At 33.8% G+C, this 13,833-nt stretch overlaps 1 protein-coding gene across 2 annotated transcripts in view; it reads left to right on the top strand.

Moving 5' to 3' along the window:
• The window catches only part of LOC149790785 (uncharacterized), a 29,068-nt gene extending 22,695 nt beyond the window's left edge, over positions 1 to 6,373 (top strand). For both annotated transcript variants that reach the window (XM_089972849.1, XM_089972848.1), the window contains 2 exons: positions 65 to 165; positions 1,369 to 6,373. In XM_089972849.1, the coding sequence (XP_089828975.1) occupies positions 65 to 165; positions 1,369 to 1,604 (337 nt within the window). In that variant the 3' untranslated portion in view covers positions 1,605 to 6,373. The remainder of the gene's footprint in view (positions 1 to 64; positions 166 to 1,368) is intronic.
• The last annotated feature ends 7,460 nt before the right edge of the window (positions 6,374 to 13,833 follow it).

The following is a 13,833-nucleotide window of genomic DNA, read 5'->3' as shown; positions in this document are numbered from 1 at the left end:
GCAGTTTTTCTATACCACTGAATACATCCATGCAGCACACTTAGTCCGTTATGAATATTTTCAGGTGGCATACTGGGGAACGTCCATTTGTATGTAGCTGGATTTTCTGTGGCAAGAAGTTCACACGATCTGACGAACTACAGCGGCATAAAAGGACTCACACAGGTAAGTTCAAATAAATCGGTTATTTGACAATTTAGAAGAAAGAGTAAAACAACAAAAGTTGAATATTTTTATAGCATTCATTAGCTGGGTTTTTTTTCTTCTCAGTTTGGAGTCATCAGTAACTCTTTTAAAAGAAGGATTGCATTTAAATATTTATATCCAAGCCAGAGTGTATCTTGTTATTGTTCCCAATCTTGTTTGTGAATAATAACTTCATTTCTCCACCATATACTGAGCAGACATAGTGGATGGTTTGGGGTGAACAAGCCGTCAGATTTTGAAGTCTAGAGGTCAGAGTTCAAGGTCATTGCGAGTATAATAAGAAAATAATACTTTGTGCATAGCACGTTTTGCTCACGACTGCATACTTTGACGAGCTTTGGTCAATAAGCTTCTGAGTCAACCATGTTCATTTAGTGCCTTGATAGATGGATGCAGGCAAATTATGTAATTTCTTGGTTCTCTGATTTTGTCAGTTATAAAATAAAATACAACAATTAATCTAATAATTTCTGCATCATTCACAAGAAAAAGTTTTGGTAATTTTAATGCCTTGTAGATGGTGTTTTACAGAAGCAACTTGACATAATGGAAGGTTTGCTGTCATTGCGGTAAATCTGGAGGTTAAACTGGTTTATTTCGTTTGTATGTATGTATGTAGAATTAATTCCATGTGTTTGGGGAACAAAAGTATTAAAGAAAGTTATTCAGTTAAAGGTGCAAAAAAACTGTACCAATTGCAGTTCAGACTAAAAATATTCATGAAAATTAATGTAAATATTATCTCAGCCCTTTTTGAAGGAGCTGCATTAGCCCAGACTCATAGTTGAAAGAGTGTGTGTTTGAATCCTTCCATCAGCTGTCTTGGTTGAATATCATGGTGGGTCCTTGGGCAATGTACTTTGCTGTTTCATTGGTACTAAATAACAAGAGTTTTTAAAACAACAAACCAAAATCAATTGGCAATCCCATTTTTGTAGTGATTTCCTTGCATTGTTTGGATACATTATAAAATATTTTCAAGGAATTTCATCGAAGCTCATTGTCTGGAATAGAATGTAAAGATCCAGGAAATATGGTCACTCCAGTGGAGAGCCATGTTTTATCATTTTTTAAAACAACTATAAACCAAAAGATTTTGCATTTTCTATCTCATTGTCTTTTTGATTGAGGTTATTAGTTCTATATGTCTTCTAATTTCAGGTGAAAAGCGTTTTGAGTGTGATGAATGCTCCAAGAAATTCATGAGGAGTGACCACCTTTCCAAACACAAGAAAACCCACCAGAACAAGACCAAAGCCTCATCCCCACAGTCAGCTCTAGCTGGCGAGACAGAAGACGATAATATTGATGGTGGCGTCGTCGTGGATCCACGGACTAACACAGTGCATATACTCGATAATATGCAGATTACTTTAGAATTAAAGGGAGAGGATTGATTAACACTGAACCCTGCCATAGTGGACACCTTTATATAAAGGACAACTGTTTGTAAACGATAATGTTTATGGGCTCCTTAAATGTATGATTAATTTTATCCCTGTCGATGCCCATATAATGGGCTTTTGCTCCATCCATTACCCATAGGAAGGGTACCTGTCCAGTTTTTCTAGTCCATTAAGTGTTCTGTTTAGGGAGGTTTTGGTGTATTCAGAATTTACTACTAGTCCAGTGTTGTATACTGGTCAACCCTGTCACCAAGCACCTCTCATACTTCAGCTACTTTCCGATATTATCATTTTTCGTTTACAGTGATACTTGTCTTGGCAAACGCCCTTGCCCATAGAAGAAAATATGGGTCCCTTTTGTTAACTATTGGAGGAATTTAGATATAAAGATTGTTTTGGCATCATTGTCTTTCATCCTATCCATCCATCTGCACCCTACATTCGGGTCAGTGTTATGGTTATTTGAATTGAACTTGATGCTTATGATTTTACTCTGCAGATAACTAAGGGAGTGACCATTCAATTTTCAGTGGTATGGTGACCTAGGTTATTTTTTAAAATGTACAACCTACAAATAGAAAAAAATTCATACTTTGATTTACAGATGAAATTTTGGGAAAGCCTGCCAGTAGCTTCTCATGGGTCGGTGGTTCTTCCCTGGGTTTTCCAGGGTTCTTCCTCCACCAGTTATACTGGCCGCCATGTATAGCCTCTCTTGTGCTGAAAAATGGCGTTAAACCCTAGAACAACAACAGATGAAATTTTATCCATTTGATTAGGTTGAAAAAAATTAATTGATGTAAAAGACTAAAAGAATATGTGAGGTGAAAGAAAATCCCTGCCCTGCCGGATATGTGTGTAATTTCTGGTATACTGAAATTGCATCATTCTTTGAGTTTGTGTCTTTAAGCTTTCCTTATCGAAGACCAGAGGAGCTTATTGGGTGGTCTTTTGTCTCTCTTTTGAAGTCTCCTTTTCTGTTAGTATTTTATAGGATAAGTTTGTTATGTCGGCTCATTCTAAACTACTTTGGAGATCACTATTGAACTTTATATAATATAAACTTTCTTCCCACTGTTTTGTCGGTCATAAATGAAAATGGTGTTGCTCTGACAACCATTATAGCTGTCACAGCAACCTTCTTTATTGTCATTCCATTGGAATGGATGATGATATCAAAATAAATATGTCAACAGTCTGACAACCATTATAGCTGTCACAGCAGCCATCTTGAAATCTATTTATTGTTATCCCTTTGGAATGGACGACAATATCAAAATAAATATGTCACCAGTCTGATAACCAATATGGCCATCACATCAACCTTCTTTAAAATCTATTGTTATTCCTTTGGAATGGATGATGATATCAAAATAAATGTCACCAGTCTGACAACCATTATAGCTGTCACAGCAGCCATCTTAAAATATATTTATTGTTATATCTTTGGAATGGATGATAATATCAAAATAAATATGTCACCAGTCTGATAACCAATATGGCCATCACAGCAGCCATCTTGAAAATCTTGTTAATGGTACTTATCAGTGGAATGTCATAGTGATGGTGTTTTCAGTAAAAGACTTTTTATGAAAATTGTGCCAATGTGATGTCTGATATCTTGAACATCTTGTTATAGCCACTTCTCCTGAACAGAAAGTTATATTGGTTTGGCATTTTCTTCAGAAGATAACTAGTTGATGCCAAATGAAAACGGTACTGTATTCAGTATGGCCAACATGGCATCCATCTTGGAAATCTTGTTATTGCATATTCTTCCAGACCGTAGTCATATTAATTAACATGCAGTTTTCATCAGAAGGCTAATTATATCTAGTTGGTCTTGAATGAAATGGCACTAATTTGACTTCCAATATCACTGCCACAATGAATCCATTTTGAAATCTTGTCTCAAATTCTCTTGAATAAATGCTAAAAACAACAAGGGTTATTAACCAGAGGTCTGCTAATGGTAATTATGTCTAGTTTACCATAAATGAAAATGGCACCAATCTTAATCCTTAATCCACCATGGCTAATCTGAAGATTGTTGCTCAGGATTATCAGAGATTTTTTCATCAGTCAATGTTCCAAAGAAGAAATGGGCTTAAGTGTTCTGGCAGTCCATTATAAGAGCAATGCTTCCACATTGCTGATTGTACAAGATCCATAAATGACTGGACCTTGTTGTGAAACAAATTGATCAAATTAAGTGACATTGTTGCCGTAGCTGTGAACAATGTTTTTATTCATATCTGTATTGAAACAGTAAGTTAATATTTTATAGGATAAGTTTACATCATTATGGTCAGTTCACCTCCTTTTTTTTTCTCTTTTGAACTATTAAAGTAAGGCAACTCATACCTGACGTGCTGCAACATCATAGCTTTGGATTTCATCCGATAAGAAGTGTTTGAAGAAAATATAATTAGTTGAATTCAGGTTCCGTTGTCCATTTATAAACAGTCATTTGCTTTGCCAAATTTGTTATGGTAAATTTTTAGGATGAAGTTTGACTGAAAGTTACATTTTAGAATTTTTTTTAAATCTAGATGAATGAAATGAAACATATCATGTACGATGATATCTCATTTAAATCAGCACTTGATGGACTTAATGATTTACTGTTGGTATATTTTTATGAATCTGCTATCTATTCTGTTTTCATTGTTAACATATTTTAAAGTTTAACACTTGAGTAAAGCAGAAGAAAATATTATTATTAATATGTTTCATATAAACCAATTTTACCAAGAATGCACCAGTAAAATACAGTCTGATTAAAATCAAAATGGTCTTAAAATACATGTATCTATTGGGCAATGATACAAGTTCATATTCCTTTAACCTTTCAATTCACCAATCAAATTACAGTTTTGACATTTCTGCAAATGAGAAGTATCATGCAAGACATCATTACTATTGACAATCATGAAATACAGCTGTTTATCTGATGGATCGCTACAAATTGTGACAAAAACACATTTTTAGCATTTTATTTTGTTGGATACCTTCATTTTAATTGGATTTAGGTTTAATGTAGTTGACTGTATATACATGTTCAGTCTGTCATGTTAAAATTGTGCATGTTAATGCATTTCAGTCTGTCATGTTACAACTGTGCATGTTAATGCATTTCAGTCTGTCATGTTAAAACTGCATGTTAATGCATTTCAGTCTGTCATGTTACAACTGTGCATGTTAATGCATTTCAGTCTGTCGTGTTAAAACTGCATGTTAATGCATTTCAGTCTGTCATGTTATAACTGTGCATGTTAATGCATTTCAGTCTGTCATGTTAAAACTGTGCATGTTAATGCATTTCAGTCTGTCATGTTACAACTGTGCATGTTAATGCATTTCAGTCTGTCATGTTAAAACTGCATGTTAATGCATTTCAGTCTGTCATGTTAAAACTGTGCATGTTAATGCATTTCAGTCTGTCATGTTAAAATTGTACAAGATATCACTAGTTAGTTTTGCAATTCCAATATTTTATTAATTTTAAAAACCCAAAATATGTTTGTCATTTTTAAGGTTTAGATGTGGCAGTATAGTTTTAAATTAGGTGAATTCTGCATACTTTATTGCATACATTGTTTTGAATTGGTTAATCTTTTGAAAAAATTTATTTAAAATTGTTTTTGGAAAACAGTTTTTAAAAAATAATGCTCTTGCATAATACTCATGTTTTGTTGTTTCAAAATTTAACAAGAAATTTGTAAATAAAGATTATGATTGATGGGCAGATATTTAAGTTAAAAAAATAGGGGCCATAACTCTGTAAACATTTTGTTAAATAATAGCAAATATAAAGTTTTGTTCCTAATTTGGTTTTCAAATTTGAAGTCCATGAATTGAGCAGGAACAAAATTGTAATCCAATAGAAGGGCAATGTTTCTGTGTCAGACATCAACCCTATTACTACAAATATTTTTTTTGTTGAAATTATGAAAATATAAAATTGAGAGAAACTGTTCCAAATCTGGTTTAATCCCCATGAATGCTTTATAGGTTAACTGTACACAAATGAAAATGCAGTTGAAGGGAAAAACATAAACCTTTAGTTACTAAACATTTAACTTACCCAAGGTGTTGATGTTATGTCTCATTTGAATTTGTTATGAATCAATGAAAATTTAAAATGTTACCAAGTAGAAACCAAATTTGTGATGGGATGAAATGGGATGTGACAAATACACATGGGTAACACCATATATACTTCTTTCATAGATGGGAGGATAAAGATCGTTATTTTTTAGCATGGTTTGGATCAATTTGACTACAACTGTGCTAAAAACTGTTACATGCTTTACATCCAACAGAAATGCAGCAGTAAGCCTTATGTTCTGAAGCCAGTATTTGCATACAAATTTTGTTTCAGTGATTCATATGTTTTTTGGTACACCTTCCTCAGAAGGCTTCTTATTCAGCATTTTTAATTGGTGTGCACATGTATTTCTTAATTGATATTATGCCATCATTTTATTTGAACAATACGATAATCTTCTTGCTTTGCTGTACATTTCTCAGATGAAGAAGGGAACCTGAACTGTGTATAAAAATTTGTCAGTTTTTTTGGATCAATTACATGTGGATAATTTTACTATCTGGTCACGTTTCAGTTTGAGACTGTTACGAGTTATTACCATTAATTTGATATGTACAGAAAGAAGTATTATTTTATCCAAAAGATATTGTTTTAAATGTGATGTATATGGTGAATGTAGTAGCTACATGATAAAAAGAAATTCATGTGATACTGGGTTGATTATTTTTTATATGCCTGCCTTATGATTGGTTTTACTATGGTAGGACTCTCTGTCTTAACTTTCTCTTTTCGACATAATTACTTCAATTCTACAGATAAACATTGGGTATAATTAGCACTTTGAATAATGATGCATCTTCATTTTTGTCTCAAACATCAAAGTCATCGACCGAAAGAACAAAGTTCTCCATCACACTTAGACCAACCTTTGTGGATAGCTTTCATTGGGATTAAGAAAGGCACTATCTGTTTATTGATCAAAAGGTCATAGGTCATGGTCGCTAACATAAAGAAGAATAATAGTTTTTGTATTAAAAAAAAATATGAAAATGTATGTGTACAAAAGTTTGAGGATGAACTTGTAAGCTGGTGAGAAAGAAGCATATTTATATACATGTCAGATTTACAAGGGCACCTAGACTGAAAGGAAACTTGGTTTTTACATAATAGCTTTAAGTTCTGGACCATATACCCTGACCAGAGTTTGTGAAAAAGTTGCACTTAATGCATAGAAGTGGTCTGTTGATTTTAGGTTCAAAAGGTCAAAGGGTAATTGAAATACAGATTTTCTGCAATAATTATTATTTTAATGTAGTTCCTGATCATACTTTGTGGTTGGCTTGTACTTGGGATAATAAATAAACATGTATAGCATGGTACACCTGATAAAATCATGGTCTCTTCAATGTGACTTTAGTTGAAGATCAGAGACCCTAATTAAACATGCCAGGTTATTTTTAGACCCATTGGTCAATAATCTCCAGAGTCAATCATGCACTACTAATTCCTGCATGGATGATTATTCAACACAGGGCTACTAATTCCTATATGGATGATTATTCAACACAGGGCTACTAATTCCTATATGGATGATTATTCAACACAGGGCTACTAATTCCTGCATGGATGATTATTCAACACAGGGCTACTAATTCCTGCATGGATGATTATTCAACACAGGGCTACTAATTCCAGCATGGATGATTATTCAACACAGGGCTACTAATTCCTGCATGGATGATTATTCAACACAGGGCTACTAATTCCAGCATGGATGATTATTCAACACAGGGCTACTAATTCCTGCATGGATGATTATTCAACACAGGGCTACTAATTCCTATATGGATGACTGTTCAACACAGGGCTACTAATTCCTGCATGGATGATTATTCAACACAGGGCTACTAATTCCTATATGGATGACTGTTCAACACAGGGCTACTAATTCCTGCATGGATGATTATTCAACACAGGGCTACTGATTCCTATATGGATGACTGTTCAACACGGGGCTACTAGTTCCTACATGGATGACTGTTCAATACAGGACTAATATCTCCTACATGGATGACTGTTCAACACAGGGCTACTAATTCCTACACAGATGGCTGTTCAACACAAGGCTGCTAATTCCTACACAGATGGCTGTCTAACACAAGGCTGCTAGTTCCTACAGCGATGGCTGTTCAACAGAAGGCTGCTAATTCCTACACAGATGATAGTTTCACACATGGCTACTAATTCCAATACAGACAATTGCTAAACACAGGGCAGCATATAATATGCCAGTTACTTTTTGCTCAACAGGCCATAAGAATATAAACCATAATTACCCATCTTGCCAGTGTATGGCATGGCCATGTGTCCCTTAAAATTGGCTAATTGCACTCAGAGCATCAATCCAGTGTATGGCATGGACTTGTGTCCATCAAAATTGGCTATCGACAACTTATTCTCAAATACCTGTAGCCAGTTATTTGGACTAACGTGTAATGAATGTCCGTTTGTGTTCTACCATAACTAAAACCCATCTGACCATTAGCGATGATGTGGCTTCCATGGTGACCAGGTGCATAGCTTTAAAAATGTTTCTCCTTTGGCAGTTTTAAATGTACTTGTTCACACATTTATTAAAATGATACCGATCTGCAGTCTTATATGGCCACTGTTGGTAAAGATGGAAAAGCTTTTAAATACCTTGTTGTGAAATCCTGATCAACTTAATTTTACTAACTTTGACAGGAAGCATTCTGACATCAAGTTTATTGAAATGATGTCAACAATCTGGTTTGGCTACTGTTATTACTGACTCTTTATCCTGTGAAACCAAATTTTTTATGTAGCTCAACTTTATAATGATGTTGGAACTAGATCAACTTTATAATTTTTGAACTAAATCAACTTTATAATGATGTTTGAACTAGATCAACTTTATAATGATGTTTGAACTAGATCAACTTTATAATGATTGCACTAAATCAACTTTATAATGATGTTTGAACTAGATCAACTTTATAATGTTTGAACTAAATCAATTTTATAGTGATGTTTGAACTAGATCAACTTTATAATGATGTTTGAACTAAATCAACTTTATAATGATGTTTGAACTAGATCAACATTATAATGATGTTTGAACTAGACCAACTTTTTAAAAAAATATAGATGAAGATGCAAAAAAAACCCCATAAACCATGAAACAGTTATTTTCATAACATATTCTATAACCAGCATTGCAAGAAATTTCATGAGAATGTGTCTTAACTATTAGGCAGATAACAGCCACATGGGTGACACTTGTGTTCCTTATCATTAGAAGTGTACCTATTTGAAAGTTTGGGAAATTTTCAAAATTTAACTTTGTAGACTGCAGTGGGGTCATATATATTTTGCAAAAGCCATTCTACTTTACCTCAAGAAAATGATAAACAGAGTTTGACCAACTTCTGGTTTGTTCAGTTCTTTCGCCTGAGCAGGGACGTAGAGAACCATCACGGGCCCTGGGGTAAGAAACAGCCAAGCCTGTCCTTTTTATTTTATAAAATTAAGACGTTTTGTTTGACCTGGGCCCACATTATGGGCCTGGATCCTGGGGATATATCCCGGGTTGCCCCACCCCCCTTGTTGGCCCTGCTCCTGAGCCACTGGATTTATGTAGATTACCAAAATTGATCTAAATATCCTGTACCTCCAATTGTTTGGACTGCTTTGAGTACCCATATTATCACCTAGATTGTGAACTTAGCGGAGTTGACAAGCATTAAAGTATCATCATTATGTCATGTAGGACTGGTTTACACTTGTCACTAATGACAACACATGTACATGAGGGTCAGCCTGATTGAATTTTACACATAAAAAAACAAACTCCAGAAATATAACTAGAATTTTTTATTTGTACAGGAAAATTCTTTAAAACACATAAGCTAAAAAATAATAGACATTGCTTTGCAATTTAAGTAATAAAATATGCTTCTTACTTCTCCAAAAGCTTAGAAATTTAAAACAACTAAAACAGTTTATAAAATGGGAAATTTAAAAAAAAAATTGGATAAAAAAGAGTAAGGTATTTTTATTAATATATTAAAGCTCTTGTATCATATAATAATATTCAATTATCTTTGGTTGCAAAGTAAAGAAGATGAAAAGATCAATATGGTAAATTAAAAGAGTGGTTGACTGAACAATCTTCACACACATGACACAACCAAGCAAGAAATCATACATGTACTTACATACAAAAGGATTTATGTAAAGGAAGTTCCACCTCTAAGCCAGGCAGACATTGTCGACACGCAAGCATACACGAAGGGTAATAACAGATACAAATACAGTTGAACAGTGATAGGATATTGTGGAGAAATTATCCAAATATGAACCAATCAAAACTATCGAAGATCCAAAACGAACTTACTCCTATTACTGGCTCTTTCTTTCCTTTTGTTCTTGAATCATATACCATTAAACTTTGAGCAATTTATTTTGGAAAAGGATATTAGCATAACATGATAAGAATTATACAAAACGCCAATATACAAAATAGGTCTCATTTTACAAAAAGGTATGTACCTAATTTTACGTTAGATATTTAACTTAAATGATCTTATTTGAACCATTTGTCTACAACTTGGCAGGCTCAAAGGGAGAAAATATTGAGGTAAACTTTATAAACAAGAATTGTCACTTTACCACAGAAGTGGAAAGAGCTTCAAGATGAAAAAAAGCAGAAAATTATGTGTTGATGAAATGGAAAGGATAATTCATTAAGTCGTTGGGAACCAGCTGAAAACATCATGCCCCTAAATTAGACAGAAGGTAATATAATTAGTAACTACAGTGTTAAAAACAATCAGCCCTCATAATAAAATAAATTATATGAAAGGACAGGTATCGTCGCCATTTACATGAAGAAATTGTTCCGCTTAAACAAAGTGTTGACAACAAAGTTTTGGATTATAGCAAAATTGATATTGTCACCAATGATGGTAAGGGTTTTTAATGTTTTATTAGACTTATAGAAGCAAATAATGACAGGTATTGGGAAGAACGTAACACATATTGCCTAAGAAAATAGGTTGATGAGCTAAGAAAGTTGAATTGTATTCATGACAATAATTTTAGAATACCGACATTGGATTGAGCTGTCCAAGATGAAAGTTGCAGATAAACGAACACTTTCAGGTTTTATTGTGTATAAATGGATTGAAAGAAATTCACTGTTCATGAATCAGAGTATAGAAGAAATTTCAATAACATGAAATTGAAATTACTAGATTTCTTGCATGGGTACTATATGAGGAAAGACACTTACATGTGGGTTTTTTTTAAAAAGCATTTAGTAATGTATGTCCTCGTGACTATAAACTAGATACTGTATAGCACACTGATTTCTGTCTTTAGAAATAAAAACTAGACACTGTACACTATTACAGCACACTCATGTCTGTCTTTAGAAATAAAACTAGATACTGTACACTATTACAGCACACTCATTTCTGTCTTTAAAAATAAAAACTAGATAATGTACACTATTACACACACTAATTGCTGTCTTTAGAACTATAAACTAGATACTGTACACTATTACAGCACACTAATTCCTGTCTTTAGAATTATAAACTAGATGCTGTACACTATTACAGAGCACCAGTATTTTACAAAAAAGTTATCTTACATCACTAAAGCTATCGGGTTTTAACTTAGAGTTACTTACTATTATATGTTAGAAGAGGAATCAGCATGACACGCTACAGTATATTGATGATGAAAGCATTATGTACCTCGATTGCCAAAAACAATACTTATGTCTGGGGAATGTCTAAACTCACGCCTTTCAAGAGTAACCAAAACAATTAAAAATGATGTGAGAAAGTTTACTAAAGTGGGAAGATGGTGGTTCGAAGAGGTGGTATATAACCCGTGGATTTAGAGCTTAAAGTAGATCACTAATTTAATGGTTACTCATTAGCTCCAGAGAAAGATCAGCTCTAAAAAAAAATGATCTATCACTATTGCAGAAGAAATTAATGGGGGTTGGGGTGGGTTACAAAGCCATTAGTATCTACATTATTGTGCACGCTAAAAAAAAAACAAAGAGAAATACGTAATTCGTCATCATAATTTGAATTGATTTGATCAGTTGACATTGAAATCGCTAAAGATACATAGAATAATATTATTCAGTTAACAGCAATAGTGAAAATTGTACACACAACTAAATACCATCGTTTTCATCCTGAAATAAATGGGTTTTCTTCTTGGAGGCTACTGCTGAAAGTAGACCATTATTTAACTTTTCAACATTCAGCGATTATGTTGTTTTGTATATATTTTATGTTGCAGTTCGATACGCTTTTTGCACATTTTTTAATGTACAACCAGGACACTTGTTACAACCAGGACACTTGTTGCATGCATTCCTATAGCAAAGTATTATATACATCACGGGTAAAGGAGAGTAGCTTTTCACGTTCAGAGCTTACTTTAAGTCTTTGGAATTGCTCTGATAGTGTTATATATACAATCATAAGACTTGAAAGGTGTATTTGTGTCAAAGGAAGCTACTTATCAATCGGCAAAAGTAGGTAACTGTAGCCTAGCTTTTACGCTCCCGTAATTATACATAATTTTTGCACTGAGATCAGTCTTTACGACTCTACTGAATTGAGAATAAGGAAACTTGGGTAATGTATTCACACTGGATGGATTTATCCACCATGTAAAAAAAAGTGGCTCATAGTGACCTACTTTTATTTTTCCAGTGTTTTCTTTGAGTTGCTTGCATTTCGCTCAGTCATGAATCTTCATGGACGTATTAAAGGGCAGATGTAAGTTACAGTGCCCTCAGTTTCTGGCTGTCGTAGACTATGCAATGTTTCTGAATGATTCCACTCTGAAACAGGTGAAACATATTATTCTGCGGGATTTTTGCTCAGCTGTACCATTTCTGCCACATCTACGACTCTTATAAAAAAAAAAATGCTAGTCCGATAAATCAAATCCCCAAATCTGTGTTGATACTGAAGGACGATTTGTGTGCATGATGTCACCTGTTCATTAAAATCTGTAATTTTGATGAATGCAAATCTTTCCGGAATATACCTTCCTATTGTTTAGACACTTAACTGTTTTTGGTAACAGCCATGTCTATCGCGAATTCAAATTAGCCACATGACATAGGGTTGTGCTATTCCACGTGGATTTCCAAGTCGTGTAATATAGGATATGATCCTGAAAGATTGTGTACATAACACCAAAAAGAATCCTTCAACCAACGGTAACTCAAGAGCCGCGAGAAATACGTATAAATTTGTAAGTGTATTAAATGTACGCCCACGTGTGCAGACGAGTGTCTGCAAATATTTGCACATTTTAATTAATCGGCGAGATCAGCGCCTAAATCATTTGTCAGTATCATTACAAGTGTTGAGCTGATTTTTCGGCCTACAAAAATATCACTATCCGAAATCTCAGTATGTACCATCGTTTTATTTTAAAGAAAGTCCAATAAAACAATAACTTCTTTATGATCGTTTTGAATGCTTAATCGGGCAACCGAAATAAAATAAACGCGCGTACTTTTTGTAGATTTATATTTTCTCTCTTTATCTACAAATGTGTGCCTTGTTGAACTACCTTGCAATTATTATGTGTACTTTTAAATCAGGACAGATAGATTAGCGATCTGTGTTGACACTGTTTGCACTTATTGTATTGAGTTGTTTGTTTTACTGATAACAAAATACATTGCTGCTTGCTACGGATTGTGGTAATATATACCCATAACAATAAAACTATTTTTGCCACAGGATTCATAATCTTTTTTTAACGCATATTGACAATAAGTTTGAATCATTTTGTTTGCCTTTCGTGCGTAACCTGAAAACTACAATCAAGTAGGGCCTATTACATTTGTTATAGTCGCCTTAGGTGGGAATTGAATATTAGAACATATGGAAAACAACAAAACATTTTTAGAGACAAAATAGAAAGCTCCCATTAGATTAAATGTCAGAAAGGTTTTTCGTAGAGAATTATGTAACGATCTGGTATGAAAGTAACATCTATTGTTATGATGATAGCAAATTGTATCAAAGGTTTAGTACAATGTATTGGAGGGACATCTGCTGATGGAAGCGAAAAAGGAAGCACAGGTTACTCGGGGGC

Source organism: Sinohyriopsis cumingii, chromosome 10 (assembly GCF_028554795.1).
Source record: "Sinohyriopsis cumingii isolate HCF-2022 chromosome 10, ASM2855479v2, whole genome shotgun sequence".
Lineage (NCBI taxonomy): Eukaryota > Metazoa > Mollusca > Bivalvia > Unionida > Unionidae > Sinohyriopsis > Sinohyriopsis cumingii.
The sequence above is the reverse complement of the archived record's forward strand: the minus strand, read 5'-3'. Positions and strand labels throughout refer to the sequence as shown.